General features: G+C 42.4%; 1 protein-coding gene across 1 annotated transcript in view; it reads right to left on the bottom strand.

Annotated features, from left to right (window-relative positions):
* The window catches only part of znf536 (zinc finger protein 536), a 195931-nt gene that overhangs the window by 50695 nt on the left and 125493 nt on the right, over window positions 1–19743 (bottom strand). Inside the window, 1 exon segment of the mRNA XM_034578747.1 lies at window positions 2166–2324. Within this exon segment, the coding sequence (XP_034434638.1) occupies window positions 2166–2324 (159 nt within the window).

Consider the following 19743-nt stretch of genomic DNA (forward strand, 5'->3'; position numbering starts at 1 on the left):
TTTTAGCCTCGGCGTCTTTTCTGGCACCCAAGGATTACTTTCCAGTGAAGTGTAGAAACTAACGAAAAGGTCAGGACGGTCAAACTCAGCTTTTCAAGAACATCTTGAGGAACTGAGGAGTAAAAATGTTTGATAGATTTAAGAGGAAATCTCTTCTTTTTCCCCCCTGTATCTGTGTTCATGTGATTATGTTTAGTTTCGTGCCTCTTTTACTTAACATTAGGCTGTATAGTATCAATGCAGGACACAAATAATACAGAAACTATTGAGACACTTCCACTTGTTAAAGCATTTACATGTAAGTTACAGGTATTAAGCTGCAGATCCTTGTAATCTGTAGGTAAGTATCTTAATTCCTTACTTAAAGATGCATTGACTGAAGAAATGTTTTTTACTGTTCTGTTACAGGTCCTCTCACCATTTTCTCAACCAAAAATGTAATGATTGATGAATTGTTCAAGTTGGTTATGAAGCAAAAATGATATAATTCTAAGGTTGTAGCTTTTTATGTCTTTAGGGTTTTGAACAGGCATCGTCCTTGGCTCTGGAAAATTCTGATGAAAAATTATAAATATATATTTCTATATGTATATTCTGGCACTTATTTGACAGCCCAGTATCTAACGGAATTACGTGCATATTGGAAGATTCTGCACCTCGGGATTTATGTCCGATGCTGGTGTTCAGGGCCGTAGCAGGAAGTAGTGGGCCCTTTTTGTAGTGAAGCAGAAAGTAAATCTGGAAAGTCAGGGTGGTGGAGTAGGGTCTTGTCTAACCCTATACCTCAGCCCTATTTATTTTCAATAACTGAGATCTTTTCTTAACCTTAACCACACTGTAATAGATATTGCCCTAAGCAAGTATTTTAAATGATCAGCATCAGTAAGTGTTCTCCAGCGCTGAGACTACAAGGTATCAAGATTCCCTTTTTTCCCAGTTTGGAATCCAGACCCTCTGAGAGGTGGGGGAATCACCCCATGAACATACCCTTTACACATCAGGCCCACCAGCTCGAAGCAGGTGTCCTTGTTGTAAAGTGTCCTCTGTGTGGTCTAATTGTGACTCTAACCTGGATAGTCAGTGGGGCGTTTGTACCTTGCAGAGGGTTAGAACCCTGGCTAAAGTCCACATCATTACTCTGACTGTATCCTCAACCTCAACTGGAGACGACCGGCGGACAGGTTATCGAGAAGTTCCCGAACCTCGGGCCAGTGTATGTGTGCGGGCAGAGAGAACACAGCTCAGAGGGTTCGGACGCGTGACTGAAAAATAAAACTGGATCTATTAGGGACATCATCTCACGCATATCCCTAAACTGTGGACAGGCCGGCTTTGTTTTGGCTTGAAAGTTATTGAGAGTTAGTGAGTGTGAAATTGCCCTCTGAGTGATGTCATCGGAGGACACTGAACCCTTGTTGTGTTAATTAGAGCTCAATGAAATGATGAGTATGAACAAAAAAGAGAATAACAATGGCCTAAAGCCTCAGTGAGGGACACAGTTAGAAACTGTACAGTATATTCCTTCCCATTAATTGTTTTATTTGTCCGTATTTGAGTCAGTTTGAAAAAAACCTGATGCAATCAAAAATCTGATAAGACTGCACGGAAAAATATTTGTAGGATTACAGCATAAACTGCTTATGTTCAGTACATGTGATTTAGAAACTCTGATCATTTGTGCATTCAATTTTGTTGTTTGTGAGATAAGTAGATTTCTTCTTTCCTCCCTTCCTTCCTTCCTTCCTTCCTTCCTTCCTTCCTTTCCTTCCTTCCTTCCTTTCTTTCTTCTTTCTTTCTTTCTTCTTTCTTTCTTTCTTTCTTTCTTTGACATGCAGAAAGGCATTTTAACATAATAGTTTTTAGTTTGGAATTAAATAAATCCAGATGAAGGGTTTCCCAGAGACAGGTAATGTAGTATTCATCAATTACAAAACTAATATGCAATCAATTAATCTGTATCGTATCCATCATTTTAGTGGCAGATTGAATCATATATCTGATTAGACCAATATTCATAAACCAATATGTCAGTCTAACCCAGAAGGAATGTCAGCACAAGTAATAAAGTAAATTTTGCATGACGTACAATAAATGTTTAATTGTTGGAGAAATGCACTCTCTGCCTGGACTTGGCCTAGGGATGTGATATCCTGGGAAATACTGACCTGTGTGTATCCGCAGGTGAACCTTGAGATGATGGGAGGTCCGGAACGACTTGCCACAGTAGGCGCAGTCCTTGGAGGATGAGGCCAGACTCCGCTCGCGATGCTGGGGCAGAGGCGGCTGAATACTCCCTGCTGCCTTCCCCAAGTCCTCCCCAACATCTGGAGCACACGCACACAAAGACAGCACAAGGAGGGAGAGACAAATGGAAGGTGTGTTGAGTGCCACTTCAAACCAGCCCTCCACACATCACAACACAACACGTTTTCTTTTCTTTTTTCCCCCCTCTGTCTGTCTCTCATTGTCCCTCGTTTTCCTTGCTCAAATGTGCGAACGCCACACAAAGTCAAACACATCAAACAGGTTCACGGGCCGCGCTACTTTCCTCGCTGACAGAACGCTGACAGTTCATAAGCTTTTCAGTTTCTTTAGAAACACCATAGTCCTGAGATACATCCCCCGCCTCCATCCCCCCCCACTCAAACACACCCTCCCTCAACACCGCCACCTGCACCGCCGCCTCTCCTGTCTCCTCCTGTTTTGCTTTTTTTATCCTTGCTATCATCATCATTCCTATTAAGCACATGCAAGATTGCTGTGAAAATTAACAATACAAAATACGACAGAAAGAAAGAAAGAAAGAAGAAAAACAGAGAGAGAGATAAATTGGGCTATGTCAGCATCGCAGGATCTCCTCGCACCTCTTCCTGCGACCTGATTTTGACAGGTAGTTGTCAGAGATATGATAGGGTGATAACGGTTTTGACCCCGCCCTCTGCCACATCCTCCGCTCAAGGAAAAAAAGAAAAGAAAAACGATGATGCACAGTTTAGTGCTGCAGCAGTCTGTTATCAACACAATCACCTTCTGAATGTGTATCTAGAGATGAGTGGCAACAACCTGGGAATGTGTTGACAGCAGCATAATCTGAGGTGAGGGTGTCATCATCAGATTGTACACACTGGCCTTGTTGTACTAAAGGTTAAGAGCCTGTGATGTGCTGACAGGCATGAAAAAGTGCGTGGGAGCATAGAGTTTTAAGGCCTGAGCAGCACAGTTAAGTTCAAAGCACGGAAAAGAAGAAACAAAAAGAAGAATCTTGAAAGAAACAATAAGAACTACATAACAGATGTTTGATATAGCTTGTATCTTGAAGCCGTTCATTTAAAAATATCTACTTCCAGTAGCGTTTGATGGACGTTACTGTGCAGGAGGTTCATCGTCAACTCATGCAGTGCAGAACTGTCAAGACAGATTTACACATTTAATAGTAAAGTAGAAATTCACATCAAGATTAATTTTTTGGTGCATTCGTCTTTTTCGTGTGCAGGCTGCCACATGAATGTCAACATTTATTCATGCGAAATATGCACTGGCTGCACCAGCAAGTCATGAACTTTGTGGTTGAACGCCGCAGTGACACTGACCTCTTCTTTGCTGAGGTTGAACAAAAGAAACCTACAGACAAAACCAGTCTGGCTATATTTCCGTCATACACAATAGGTAGTCTGTGGTAAAAAAAAAAAAAAATGGCAGTATGTGCTCGACCCAAATACGCACATATGCAGTCGAAAATGTTATTTACTTTCCAATCTGGCACATGATTTGGTGCGTGCGCGGAGAGGAGGGGCGGCAGCCAGAGAGAAAGAAAGAGAATCAACATCGAGCAACCCACTTAGGCAACCATGCCGCACAATAAGGAACATTTTTTAACAGTAGCCTAATCTTTTCTCTTTTCTGTCGCTCCCCACCCCATTCCACCCCTCCTCTCACTTGGGGGAGTCAAATAAGGTTTACAGAATGGAAAGACCCAAGTCAGCAAGTCCCCCTCCACACTGACACTAGACACACAACTCCATTCAGCAGTGCTGCTATCAGGCTGAAGGCCATTTATCACAAGTGAAACTGAAAGGCAACCGAAATGTAAGTCTGTGACAATACGCAGACACTAAATACCAGCTGCTTCTGCTTGGGCTTGGCAAATGTGTGGTTTAATTCTGAGGGGAAAGAAGCTGGGAGACAGGTTTTTAAAAGCAGATGTTAAACTGTGGAGCTTGCTTTTCACATAAATTTAGACAATACGCGACAGGACAGAGAGTACGAGAAGTGGAAAGAGAGGATGGGTTAGAACGAAAGAGCGTGGAATGGAAAAAAAATCCTACACAGACTTTGTCCATTATTTCCATCAGTACATACAGGGACTGAGGATTGGCTGTCTGAAAATTTGACTAAATGACAGCTAATAAAATTTGTAGGGTTGTTAAAGGGGAAAATCTAAAATAGCAGTATGTTTCATTATATCTACTTGAATCAGCATAAATTGCCATGTCTTCCAGGAAATATGACACTTGATGCAAATTACACTCAACGCAAATTTCATGTAAAATATCAAAGGTGAAAATATAATTTCCTGCATAACGTGAACATATCCAACCACGACAGACCAACACTGCCATCCTGCTCTTTTGCATTTTTATTTGAATGACTTCCTGCAGACAGAAAATAAATAAAACTGAAAACAATTCCCCCAGTGCGTGGTCCAGGACTGCACCATACTGTAGCCATAGTCGCCTCCTCATAAACATATTTTGAGCGGTCTACTGTACAGATCCCCTTTTGGCAAAGATTCCCCAGATCGTGTAACAGACACTGGCCCACCTGCCCACCCCAGATGGGGATAAAATTAAAAAATCCAAAACACAGATTAGAAGCAGGACAAACACCAGACACACACACACACACACACACAAAAGCTCTGCATGTCTGTCTTTCTCGCTCACCCATCCACACACACACCACACACACACACACACACACACACACACACACACACCACACACACACACACACACACACACACACACACACACACACACACACACACACCCATCCTTGTGTGTCAGGGTTAATAGTGCTCCTGTAAGAGGAAGACACACTACTGAGAGGATGAGAGTGTGCTCTCCTGGCATATAACAGCCCTTCAATAATAAATGGGCTTCACACATTCCTACACACACGCACTTCACACTACAAAGACAAGTAAAACTCAACTTTTTGTGTGCGCCTCCTGCTCTTCTTACATCTGTGCATACGTGCGGCAAGAGTGTATGCACACGCACGCCCACAGGTGCGCACATGCGCAAGAACGCCATGCCCAGGCACGAGCTGGGTGTCCAGCACGCTTGTCTTTAATCAGCTGACTGATCCGCAGCTTTTAATGTGGCTGTTCCAATTACTGTAAAAGTCATCCTGCTTCATATAACCACAAATATTGACACTTTATTGCACAACACATTTATGACATTTTGAAGGTCACCCTGTGCGTTAGGCATCATCCCTCACAGCTGGGTGTGTGATGTGGGGAGAGACTCTGTTGACACCCAGCCGTAACTATCCTCTGAGTATTGATTTTCGTTCCCTGTCTTCCATCTCTTTTTTTTTTTTTTTTATGCAAAGAAGATTCACTGTGGAGATGCAGCATTAAAGTGATTGTCACAGGTGAGCCTTTGGCTTTTCATATACAAGCTTGTAAAGGCCAGCTTCTATTACTCTTCCACTTTGCTCAAATATTATACAATTAGACCATGGATCATTTTTATGTTGACAGCATTGGCACGTGTACACATATTCAATGATCAGTACCATCCAGTGTGTATCATTGTCTCCAACTGAAGATTTTCTCATTGAAAAAATTTAAATAAAAAGTGAAAATAGAAGAACATCGTTGCATTTTGCTATTTTTCCTGTAACGCTTCTTCATATATCACAGGCAAAAAAACTCTGTCTAGAATTATTTGATATTTAATATTTGACATTTAATAAAAGATCAGTATTTACCAGGCTGTGCATCTCTCTTATCTAAATTTGTTGCAAGTGTCAGAGGGCCCTACGGAGTTGACATGTTTTATTTCAGACAGACCTCATTTTCTGGCATTAATCCCCCAATAGATCATAATCCATATCAAGAATAAAACCACTCATCTTTTAATTAAACATTCAAGCCACCACTACTTTTTTTTATTCTCCCAAATTCTCCCATCAAGCTCAAACATTCAAACTGTTTTAATCTATCGTCTATGAACATCTCTCGCCTCTAACCCAGGAAAAACATGACAAAACGCAGAACTGTGACTGTGCTAGTACAAGAATATCACAGGGGGCGGGGGAGAAATACATGTATAATTCAACTGTATCTGATCTGAGACCAGCTCCTCTCCCCTCTGCCTTTACTGGTGTCGCGGCGGCATAATGGAACATGCCAGAACAAAGGCTCTGAGATCAGATTGGAGCAGAGTTGAGCAGGCCATCTGGGAGGCAGGCTGAGTATCAGTCACTCTGCCTGCTGTCTGCTGCACTCACACTCATGTACACACACACTTCCCCTCTGACTAACAGTGTGCAAGAGTGCAACTGTGTGTTACGTGTGTGTGTGCGTGTAAGACACCTTACTCCCTTCCATCCTCACGTCACCAGGATCTTGCAACGAAACAACGAAACGATGCATCGCCACCAGGGCAGCTTCAATGTTGGTTTAACAAATTCGTATCTTGCAAATTGATATGGAATTTATATATCTTTCATAAAATAAATTCAACACACAGCAAAGTGTATCATATCATCATAACATAGTCCACATATACACGAGACCGAGTGTATGAAAAAAGGGACAGTTACAGGAAAGCCTTGTTTGTGTAAGTTCAACTACAGAATAGTGTGTGTGTGTGTGTGTGTGTGTGTGTGTGTGTGTGTGTGTGTGTGTGTGTGTGTGTATATGTGTGCCTTCCTTTGGATACCCCTGGGATGGGGCATGCTGCCTACTCCTTTACAGCGACCACACCCATTTCCCATTAATGGAGAAAAAAAAAAAAGAAAAAATCATCATCAACAACAACAGCAAAAAATAAACAGCAAAGTCAATGATTGTGTGTGTGTCTTTGTGTGCATATATATATATGTATGGTGCCAGGGGTGTTGGGTGTGTGTGTGTGTGTGTGTGTGTGTTTGTCTGTGTGAGTGTGTGTGTGTGTGTGTGTGTGTGTGTGTGTGTGTGGTGTTTGCCAGTCCTTAATGGTGCTCTTTCAATCACACTTTGCACTCTAAACGTTCTGTGGTTTTGATTAGTATGATATCACTTTCAGGAAATAAAACTGGAGGGGAAAAAAAAGCACATCAGTCATAAAAACACAAGATGTTTTGCGTCTTGCTCAGCCATTATTCTAATGCGTCACGTGACTCCCGTCGAAGCCCAGCGGCCTCTCCCCGTAGTCAAATAACTGACTGGGGTAGGAGGGTGGTGGTGTTTGTGGTGGCGGTGGGGAGGGCTTGACGGAAACAGTTTGAAAAGGGGAAAGATATTAAGAGAGATTGGGTGAGAGGGAGGGCGGGAGGGGAAAGAGAGAAAGAGTAAAATGTGATGACATCATTTGAAAGGCATTAGGCTTTTAAAAATGCGCCCGGGGGGACTTGATTTCCTTACACCAGAGCAACACAACACCATCCGGCCTGATGCTCGCTTGCTCCCCCGCTCTCTCTCTCTCTCTCTCTCTCTCTCTCTCTCTCTCTCTCTCTCTCTCTCTCTCGCTCGCTCGCTCTCTCCCTCTGTGTCTCACACACACAACACACACACAGATACACACCTCCCAGCACCCCATTCCCCTCTCGTTCTTTTTTTGATTTGGACCACTGCCATCTTTGTGAGCGTCTGGTTCATGCGAGTTAATCAATTTGAGGTTTAGTTACACTGCTGATGCTAGCATTCTAGCCACTGCTAGAACGTAATCTGAACTCGCAGAATTTATTAACCAAACACCAATTATCATTAAACACCACTGCATTATCCCCCTCCTTTTACTACCTGACAAGGACTACTTAATGAAATTTCAGATTAAAGTTATTTGGTCCATGATTTATGGGCATTGAGAAAGTCCTAATGCAAGCCTCTCTGAGTGTGCAGATGCTTTTGGTTTTTTATTTATTTATTTTTTTCTTTCACCAGGGATATGAGAAGTCTCTGAGGTATTACAACAACCAGGTCTAGACCAAGAAGAAGAAGGAGAACGGAAGGGGGGGACAACTGTGCTCCAAATTTTACACAGCATCCTCACCTCATACTTGTTGTTTTATTACTGACCCTGTCAAGCGACAGAGATAAGAACAAAAACAAAATAAATTGTTAGAACAAAAAAAAAGGAAAATATAATAAAGAAAAATCTAAATGAAGGAAATGCAAGTTGTTGTTTACCCCCGCAATGTTTGTGAGATGAAAACAGCAGCAGAATGTGTTACATATAAGGCGGTGGGGTAAACAGGGGCACCAGATGTTCTTTGATGTTAATAATGGCATTTATTATTAATATTAATTAGACCGCATTCAGCAATACATTTGGGCCATTTCCAAGTCAATTAAGCAAAATGGCAGTCGGGAGATGTTGAAACGACATTTTAAGGCAGGTGTTCAGCAATCCCCTAATAAAACATTTTTGCAGCTCCCGAAAAACAACCCATTCTGAGGCAAATTTTATTTATTTTCTCTTTGTTAACTCTTTCTCTGTATTTCTCTCCTCTGTTGCAGTCGCGACCATGACTAAAAATAAAAAAAACATACTGAGAATCGGCTCTCGATTTAATGTGCATTATCTAATTAAAATATACAATATGTGGGGATTCTGATAATGCACACATGCTGTGTCCACACCCCAGCACGTACGTCCACCCAGATTAAGGGGTTATTTCAGATATGAAATTATGATTATGACCATCATGATGATAATAAACAGAATATTTTGAGGATTACTGACCGCAGTTTTCCATATGACTGCTTCATGAAGGGTGTGCATGCTTGAGAACGACCCAAACAAATGTCCTTTTTGTATCTCCTCGGCCCAATCCACAAAGTCGAGTACGCCAATACACATGCACCAGGACACAAGGTTCTCAGTGCCATCGTCACCAGCAGACAGAGTTCTAACCAATCTAATTAGACAACACAAGCCAGAGGCCTCACACTGGGGGGTGTCTTGTCTATATAAGCCAAATAATCCCTGGATATATGTGTAAGGATAAAAAAACACCTTATCTAAAGCTCTATTTGGTTTAATCTAGACCTCTGAATGGGAACCTGCCACACCTCTCAGACCAAGTGTGTGCTTATGTGTGTGTGTGTGTGTGTGTGTGTGTGTGTGTGTGTGTGTGGTGTGTGGTGTGTGTGCGCCCAGAGCCCTGCTGTTGGCATCAGGCCCTTTCTATTCAAAGCCGGTGGAGGCAGCAGCCTTACAATGGTACATTAGCAATCTGTGCGTTCATTTATCAGTGTGTGCGATGTGGACTCTCCGTTCATGGCGCGCTGCACTTTTCATGGCTGAAAATTAATGAACAAGCCTCCCCTCGCAACAAACATGCACCTGTGCTGCAGAGATGCTAATCACAAACATTTATATTTATTAGCGGACGCCCGTATTAAAACTGGAGTTGTGGAGGAGAGGGGGGAAAAAGGAGAGGATGGGAAAAGCTGCTTAATGAAAGGGTGGTGGTTTAGTTTGTGCAGAATTGTGTTAAAGCCATTTGTTTGAAGCACTTCCTTGAGTCAAAGGGTGGTGTTTGTTCGAGTGCATGATATCCATTCAGGGAGTGTGATCTTCATGCTGTGAAGATTATTTCTCCAAAACTATCAGGTGAAGGGCACTGCTGCACAAGAAGGCAGCGTTAAGTAGCAGCTGATGCTTCGCAAAACACGTCGAAATGATTCAATTCCTGAAGGAACCAAACCTCAGTCCCTCTCAATACACAGGTGGATATGATGGACAGTCTTGACGAATGCCTCCTCTGTTTAGGATGCTACTTCTTTTCTCCATCCCTCTCTTTCCACTTCTCTCACTCTCATCTCTCACTCCATCCCTCCTCCTCCTCCTCCTCCTCCTCTCTGCTCACATGCTGACAGAAGGTGGCTCTCTCCCTCAGTAAAGGGTATGCCTCTGCCCAGCTAGGGGAGGAAGAGGAATGGTGGCTGGCACCGGCCCACCTTTGTTCCCCCCCTCCTCCTCCTCAAGTCTGTTTCAGGCTTCAAAGAGCATTGGAAAAAGACATACACACAAACACACACACACACACACATGCACATACACGTGCACATACAAATGGAGGAGCACTGATGTCTCACTAACTTTATCATTCTAGCAGGGTGATCATAGCCTCGTTGAGAGGCTGTGGATGATGCTCGAGGGTGTATGAGTGTGTGTGCGCGTTTGTTTGCATTCGTGTATGTGTGCGCGTTTATGTGTGTGTGTTGTCCACAGACTGTCTGCATGACAGCACAAAAGGCAGATGGGGACAGAGGTGGGTGTCTTTTAGGACATGAAGACAAGTGCAGTTACTAATGTGTTTGTCTGTGCATTTGTATACACACACACACACACGCGCACACACACACACACACACACACACACACTTGCCAATGTGTGTGTGTGTGTGTGTGTGTGCTTGAATGTGTTGTGCTATAATAATTAGGGTGTATATTCATCATGCCCCCTCTCAGTCTGTGTTGGCAGGAAGTGGTGTGGTTACCATTAGTGAAGGATGACTAGGTTGCTGTGTCTTTTACTGGGATACTGCTGGCCTTCTATTGATAGATAAAGGGAAGGAAAGGAAATTAAAGGAAAAAAATAGGAAAGTGAACCAAAAAATTTGAAAACAGAAGTAAGAAGAAATAGGAAATAGATGTTATATCATGACGTAACAGTGCAATATTGTGAATGAGAAAAAAATGAATTTACATAAAATGTAAGGACAAATAACGTAAAAAGGTGGAACAAGAGAGAAAAGAAGAAAGCATGGAAAAGGAAATGCAAGAAGATGCGACAGGATAAAGGGTCTTAAAGGAAACACAACTTAGGGGAAGGAGACAACAGGAAAAGGGAAAAGCAGAAATAGAATACAAGTAGAAAAACTGAAATAATATGCATAAAGCACTTGAGGTTTTCAGGATATTGGCAAAAAAGGGAAAACAACTGAATTGTAAGAGAACGGGAAACAGGAAAGGGCCACACTATCAACTCCTCTCCAGGTCCTGGACATGTATAAAGTGTCACCTTAAGACGACAGCCATCCTGTTGCACTGCCCCTTTAACATTGAATAAAAGAAGGACTCCTCCCTAAGCTGCCATTGATTTCCTATTCATTCGTGTGCATGTTAAATCAACAGTAAGCACAATAGTCCAATCATAAAACTCTATAGCTATAGTACTATCACGTCTCTCCCACGCTCAATCCACCTGGCACTGGTCAGAGTCTTTACTGTACGTGGCATCAATGCTCTGCACTGCGCAGCCATTAGTGGCGTTATTCTCCATCAATGAAAATGAATCAATTAAGCCTCATTAAGGGTGCATATTAAGGTGGAGTAATTATCTGGTGGGGAATGCACAGTGATCGATAGCTCTGGAGCATAAATGTGCACTTAAAGACATACAGTATATTACCACAAGAGGCAATGAACACTTTTAACAAGGCCACTGCGGAGGGGGAGCTAAAGTGGGTAAATCTGCTTCATGTCGCGCATACATATTGTGCGTCTGTGTGTGCATGTATGTGTGTGTGCACGTGTGTGTGTGGGCAAGAAAGAGAGACTATTGCTCCAACCATAGCCTGGTCAGGCTGTAAATCCAGAGACCAAGGACACGTCCCGTTTTCCTCTTCTATGAACTTGTCCAGTGTCTTGGAAAATGAAATAAAAAGATTTATACTGTGGCTGCAAACATCCTCCCTCGGTGTATGTATGACAACGAGCACAAGAGATAGAGCCACACTTTAAAAATAAACGAGAGAAAGGCCCCGATTTTAGTGAGAGCAGGGAAGTTTTTAAATGCTGGAGGCCTTCACCCTCTGGCCACCAGCATATAAACACACAAACCCCCCCACACACACACACACATTGACATGCACACAGAGTACCATGCACACACACAATCCCATGCATAACGCCTATTAAAGAGCACGCTCTGTCCCAGTCGCATAATTTTAATTTGTTATGAAGGTCATTGACAGAAAGTAATAATCACCATTGGGGATCTAACAATTTGCCATTTCAGAACACTGAGGCACTGATGACTCAACTATTAATAGACTGAAGCGCACCCACACCCACCCACCCTTGCCCCCTGCCTCTACACCCCGTCCTCTTAAATGACTAAAAACAATTCAGTATTTTTACACCCCCCCCCCCCCCCCCCCCCCCCCCCCCCCCCCCCCCCCCCCCCCCCCCCCCCCCCCCCCCCCCCCCCCCCCCCCCCCCCCCCCCCCCCCCCACACACACACATACCGCCTAGAAATTTATCATTTGTTATCTGTGGAGGGATATAGTGTGACATTTGGGGGCAAATTAATGGGAAGCCTAAAAGAAACCTGCCGAAGGGGGTATCTCCTGGAAAGAGATTTACACTGTATGAAAAAAAAAAGTAAAGCAGACAGCTTTTGAATTCCTCTTTTTGTTTCTCACTCTGTGCTTCAACAGCGATGTGTTGTGCCCAAGAAAACAGCAGGGCTGCCTGCACTGAGCTGATGAATTGTTAAGCATTTTTCCCCCCTTTTTTACAAACAACACGCAAGAGAGACACAATGACAAGTTTATTATAGACCAACTCATTTATTCTCTGCTTTAGCATCACCCAAGCCATTCAGACATATGTGTCTGGCATTTGTCGCCAAACAAATAAGTCCGAGCTTAAGCTATTTTTATCTAGCGCAAGAGCGTTTGTTCTTTTTAAGTGATCGTCAGCGTTTGGGCCGAATAGAATGGAAGCTGGAATCCTTTATCTTTCAGAGGCTCAACAACTCAAGACTAATTACAAATTAATCTGGATCTGGATATCTGCAATAAGAGGGCCCCAATAAGAACTTGTGGTGTGCTAAGAGGGTCTATCTGTTATATATTTATAGGGGAGCTCAACGCATGAAGAGGGAGAGGCAGGCCGCAGATGCAGGCGGCCAAAACCCAAAAGAGAGTAGCACATAATTGCCTGCTTTTCCATATCCAAGCAGCCACATCAAGGCTGAGGATTGCGGATATTAATAATTGATCAATAGCTTGATAGGGCAGCACGTGCTTAAGTTTTTAGCGGTGGAAGTTTGATGGCCGTTTTAGGTCTCTCCTTGGGGTCTTGAGCACTGTTGCTACTTGTGGAGAAGGTCAAGTGAACTCATCGTTATAAATCAAAAACTATTGTCCTAAACTTCAGGAGGTCATATTAATATGATCTGTTGTGCATTATGATTTTCAAATTGTGTTTTTCGTGTGTGTTTTGCCGTTTTTTTAAGAGCCTGAAGGATAATTTTAGTAATAAATGTCCACAGAATTAATTAAGGAGCAATGGGCATGCAGTTTAAAGGACCAACGCTTCAATAAATGAGACTAAAAAACAACCCCATAGGTCATCTGTATTACAACCTATAGTTACTTTTTATTGGTAGGCGACCTTAAGCAGTTGTAATGATTATGACAGGAGCAAATAGAAAAGTGAGGTGGCATGGTATACAGAGCTGTTTGTTTCTTGTGTGAAACTAATAATTAGTCAAAAAAATAAAAACAAACCAACTACATTAACTGCATGTTTTATAGTGTAACTATGATGAGAAGTATTCAGTTCGCCTGCCACAAACACAGTTCTACAGGTAATGTTATTGTTACCATGATGAGGAAAGCCCAGTATGCCTGTCAATGGTACACTCGTACTGGTAAGAAGTGACCTATATGGTTGTTTAGGTTGAAGGTCTTTTTGCATTTAATACGTTATTGTTCTTTATTATAGCTGTACTTCATATATAGTTTCTCTCCAAATTTTACATGTAAAAGTGTGTACTTCTTGGGGAGTATACATATGCTCTTGCATTTCCAGAGCAGCGCTGAAGACTGAGCGCATGTGCATGAAGTTAAGAGATTTTAGGTGGTGTGTGGTGCAGATGATGATGCTGCACACACTATAAATTATCTTTGCATATTCTCCTGTACATCTCAAATAATATTTAATACTTGCTCAGCATTAAAATATAGCTTAATGTGAAGTAAATAGACTACAGGTCAGAGCATGCTGACCACTATATTTCATATACCTGGGTGCAACTAATTTAGGAGAGCAAGCTTGCACTAATGTAGCTGCTACTTTAGGCACCTGTTACTCTTAAGGTGGGATTTTATCCCTGGTTTAGTGTAGTTACTGGTGGTAAAGGCAAATGTGGTTAAACACTACAGGTCAGATAATTCTGGGAGCAGCAAAACAAATATTGCCAGCACAATTTGTCTCTTAATAAAGAAGTCAGAGAATACTTGGCCTTTTTCCATCATTCTGTGAGCAACTGTAATTGTATGCTGCAGACGGCGTGAGTCTGTGAACAGCAGGACATAGTGAAAGGAGCTGGTTACCTCTCTGAGAAGTTGGAGGTGTGCAGCCTGTCTCCTGCAGCTCTTCATTAAACAGCTCTCTGTGGCTGCTCCTGACTCTGCTATTACTCTGTACAGTATTTCAAACTGATCCCCTCTCAGGAAATGCTCGGATTGACCGTCGTCTTGTTTGTAGACAAAAGTGCCAGTGGAAGGGCTAAGCTCCCTGATGAACACATTTCATTCCCTGTGACTACTTTATAATAAGAGTGAACTTGCATTTTGCCAGCTAAATTGTGTTAATGTGAAGCTATAACAGAAACTTAATAAAGCATTCTTTCAGGGAATGTTGCTGCAAATGTCAGAACTTTGACATTGCTATTTTAAGGTCACAATAAACTTAAAATGAACCAGAGGCAGCTTCAATAATTTTCATTGCTGGTACCAGAGCTTATTAAGATGCTATTAGCCATCAGGCAACCGTTGTTTATCTCTGATCATTTTTGAGACTGAACTCTGTTCCAATGATTTTAGGAAACACTTTTCAAACGTAAGAAGAAAAAGAAATGGATGAACAGCCTCAGTGTTTATGAATGTCATGCGTCACAACAAATATATATATATATTTTGAGTTTCTTCATCAAAACAAAACAAAAACTTTCACTGTTCATGCACCATGCAACAGGTATGGCCACTCTTTTTCTGGGGGCTGTTGAAAGCCTGGCTTCACCAAAAGAATTAAACACCAACACTTCAGATCAGAAAATAACTCCTGGAATGTAGTAATCATCTGACTTTAGACTGTCGTGGGTGCTAGTTAACTTCCTGCTGGGGAAATGAGCTTTGATTTGCTGCCTTGTAGCCGGGGTATGTCGTTCTCTATTACTCACTCTGTCTCTTCAGCTCGTGTACTCTGTACTCCCCCCGGTCCCATGGTAGGGAACCTCTGGGCACCTTGACTGTCGTTTAACTGCTTGTGGCACGAGGCAGCTGAGGAAATGGGTCATTAAATCCAACGAGCTGGGGCCAGCCCCCCCAGTGCCCCAGATCTGTTTCCAGTCAGATCGCCTTCTTTTACAGGAGAGACAGAAAGGAACTCAGCACAGTAGCCCAAAGCAGACATTAGTGTCGTTGCAGCCCGACGCTACTAATAGCAGCTCCTAACAAGGACTGGTGCATTTATTTATCTATACAACCTCATCCCAAAGGTATCTTAGAGGTAAGCTCAGCCATGTCCCTCGGTGGATTTCACAGATTTCACAGAAAATTCACTCCACACCTGCCTTCGTGCACAGTCCCAAAAAATACTTAGTAAACAAGTACAAGTATGCACTTGACCATGAGTAACACGCCCACATTATTGCTGTTGAAAATATATAAAGTGTATAGTGCTACCAAAAGTTTGTATTAAATTGTAAACTCAAATAAATAGAATATTCAGTTACACTGGGGGAAATGTTTCGGTTTATTGTTCTGTTGATGAGATGTGCATGAGAAGAATTTCAGATGTCACTCAGCGCACACCCAGCACAGCCTCTAGGGCTGGTGACGTCAATGTGTTTGTCAGTTCAGAAGTAAATATCTTAACAACTTAGCAAGTGCCTTGACATTTTATACATGTGTTCATAGTCCCCAGAGGATGAAGCCCAAAGACTTTGCTGATCCCTTTGTTTTCCTCTAGCACCATCAACACTTTGACATGACACATCTGCTGTTGGTTATTTGAGGGGCTAAGGGTGTCGTCTCCTCAATTCTATTTTACTAGTAATTCTCAAGTTTGCATTACATTCAAATCATTGTGTTTAGTAAAATATTCATACTCAGGGATCATCTAGAAAGTGTAATGAATAACAGTACACAAACTCACCATTTGTTTAGCTAAAAATGCAAGGTTATTGCTTTAGTAGTCATTAATGTAAAGAGTCCCTGAAGTAAGAGGCTCTAGTACGTTACTGTGTCCTTCCTAATTTATCACACGACTGATTTGTCCTGATGGTTTCCAACCCAGTGTTAAGAAGGTGGCTCAGCACTGCAAAATGTCATAAGAGTTTTCATTTGTTAAGAAAACTCTGACCATTTCTGCTGCAAATCTTAGTCACAATTTGACTAAGAAACGAAAAGTGACATATTTTGGTTGGATCTCTGTCACTTTTGAAGGCTGCATAATCTCATCAAAAGAAAAGGGCAGGCATTTTGCAGGAAGGTAAATACTTCAAATGTTACCATGGGGAGTTTCTTCGATTTGTCCTTTAGCAAGGTGATAACGTGTGATACACCGTGCCCTCCCTTCCTCCTGTTCCCTCCTCCTCCCAGTAATCGGCCCCAGAAAACTCCTCTCCCATTCTCCCTTTTCTTCTTCTGTCATTGTAAAATGCAGGACCAGCAATGTGGAAAAAAAAAAAAAACACTACACACACTTGTTGCCCGGACTTTATCTCTACATTATTCTCAGCGCTCCTTCCGTTCATTTCAGAGAATAAGATAAATGAACGACGTACATTTCGTGCACCTGTCCTCCCCTCCCCACCTTCCTCTTCCCCTAACGATAAGGGATTTCATTAACGTGAGAATGCTTGGGCTCAAAGAAACATAATTGCTTCAGTGTTGTTGTCCTCTCTACTGCCGACGCCCTAATTTCCTCCTCGCCTTACTCCTGACTGTTAAGTGATCATTATATCAGCACAGGGGATGGTCCAAGGGTAAAATATTGACAAACTGTGGTCATGTTCATACAACACATTGATGAGAGGTGTGTGTTTGTGTGTGGTAAAGGAGGTTGAAATATTATACATGTATATATTTTTTACAGGGTGAAGGAGAAAGACGGGATAATGGATGGGAAGTATGAAAGATGAGTGAAGACGAGTGAGGACACAAAGTGACATGATCAATCGAGAAAGATCACAGAGTCCGGTAATAATTTAAACACCTCTGATCTGACACCCACAACCCCACCCCCCCATCCCAGTTGGATATCTGTATGTTAAAGATACATAATTTTTTGACTTGCCATTTACACAGCATTGCACCTGAAAGTCAGGCAGCATAATAGACAGTTTAAAATGTCAGGGAACTAAGTAAGTAAGAGAGACGGGTCGACCGGCAGAATCTTAATTAGTGGAGCTCTGTCTAATGGCGATGGCTTTCTAGACGCGCTGATGATGGGAGGAGTGTCTAGCAAGAACACAGACACACACACACACACACACACGCAAGTATTGGTGCAGACATAAATACATATGTGTTCATTTTTTGTCACACTCTTGCTTTACTAGATAAATCTGTACATGAGCACACGGACGTGAACGCATTTACAGCAGCGCAGAGAAATGCACAGGACAAATTTTATGACCGACACACAGAGCAGGTGCAAAAAAAAAGAGGAAAAAAGCATGGCTGCTTTCTGCTGCCACAGACACACACACGCACATACCCCCTTCACACCACAATTTCAATTTCAACAACAGTGCAATTAGGAAAAGATTCTCCCTGTTCAACCTTAATTGTATGCCTACAGCTGACCAGTCAGTGACCAAATCTATCTAGTCATGGCACAGCATCACAAGAATGTTCAGTGGTAGTCTGGAAATGCATGTATAGGATTTACCTATCTATCCCTGAGCAGACCTGGCTATTGAGCCCAAGCCAGCGCCACATGATTGTGTTAATTAATCTGCCATTGTGAGCATGGGGAACAGCTGCACGGGCTCTCGTGGCTGCGTTGTCAAAGCAAAACAATGCAATGTTAAGCTTCCCCCACTGAATCTTCCATTACAAAGGAGCCCCAACAACAGGGCTAAATTCATAAATCCACAGATCAGTTTTTACCAGCACTAATGTCTGACCTTTAAAGCGAAAAAGGGATTTTTTTTTAACATGCTTCATTTGGGCTTGAAATATGGTCAGATATGTGATACCTAGAATTTGGGCCAAAAACTTCCCCCCACCCCTCCCTCCAGCCTGAAAAACAAACACATGTGGCAAGATAGAGATGCAGGGAAAAGAAATGGAGGGAGGGAGGGATGGATAGACAGAGGTAGAAAATGAGCAACAGAAAGATGGAGGAAGGGGAAGGGAGGAAGAGAGACAGAGATCAGCAGTACAGGGACAAACAGATGAGTGCTAGGAGCCACCAGCTGGGCGCTGGTATTTTAAAACAAAACGTCTAACGCGATTAGCAGGGATCCATCGATCGCTGTTATGTGGTGTTGATTTGGACTTGGGAGAGGGGGAAGGAGGAGGAGAGAAATAGAGGGAAGAAACAGGTGAAATAAGCTTCACGTGTTCTTTCAGGTCAAATCATAGGATGGCAAAGCTTTTCATGTAAGACCTTTAAAACAGAATTTTATTTTAATCTATATATGGTTTTATTTTACTGTTATTCATATGAATGGATTAGTTAATACAAAGCAGACAGCCACTTTATTTGTGTAACTTTATTTTGTGTAAATACAAAATCTAAGCATTAGTGCTTGACAACAGTACAAAAATCTCACATTCATACAAACAACGTTGACCAGGGGAATACATAAATAAAATTAGGTAAACTGTGCTGCCACCACAAATTATGTCTGCAATAACAGACTTCACAAATAAATGGTTTAGCACCTCTAATCGAGTTCACAAAATGTTTCACTAGACAACCATTTCACTGCATTCATTACAGCTTCACTGAATTACAACTTTATTGCGCGCAGAAATCACAGTGTTCATCTTTAATGTGGCAACCAGATTCATCTTTGTTTCAGAGACCACGCGATGCCTGAAAGAGATGGGAGATGGCGTGCCCCTATCACACACTCTCTACAGTCGATGGCATGGCCTTGGTGCACACTTGGCGCTTTCATAGAGATGGTGATGCACCCCGAAAAAATCATCAAGATGCCTGGCTCTGGCCCCACTCTGCAGCCGAGCCCTTCTGTCTAGCAGAAAGCCCTCCAACAGCCCACTGAGCACACAAGACATTGGGAGAGGAGTCATACACACGCATTGAAAACTGACATGTCCTGTCAGTTGTCATTGACTTCATGTAAAGTAGAGAGGTGACTGATCATTTCTTTAAGGTCTAGAGAAAGACAGAAAGCTTAGGAAAGCAATACGAGGAAGACATCTAAATGGCAGATGAAGAACAAGACATTCCCTTCTCTCTGTGACACTGTCTCTCAATCTGTACCCTGTTTTACTGTGCCAAACACCAAGTCAAATAGTGACAC

The sequence above is a fragment of the Hippoglossus hippoglossus genome, chromosome 3 (assembly GCF_009819705.1).
Source record: "Hippoglossus hippoglossus isolate fHipHip1 chromosome 3, fHipHip1.pri, whole genome shotgun sequence".
Lineage (NCBI taxonomy): Eukaryota > Metazoa > Chordata > Actinopteri > Pleuronectiformes > Pleuronectidae > Hippoglossus > Hippoglossus hippoglossus.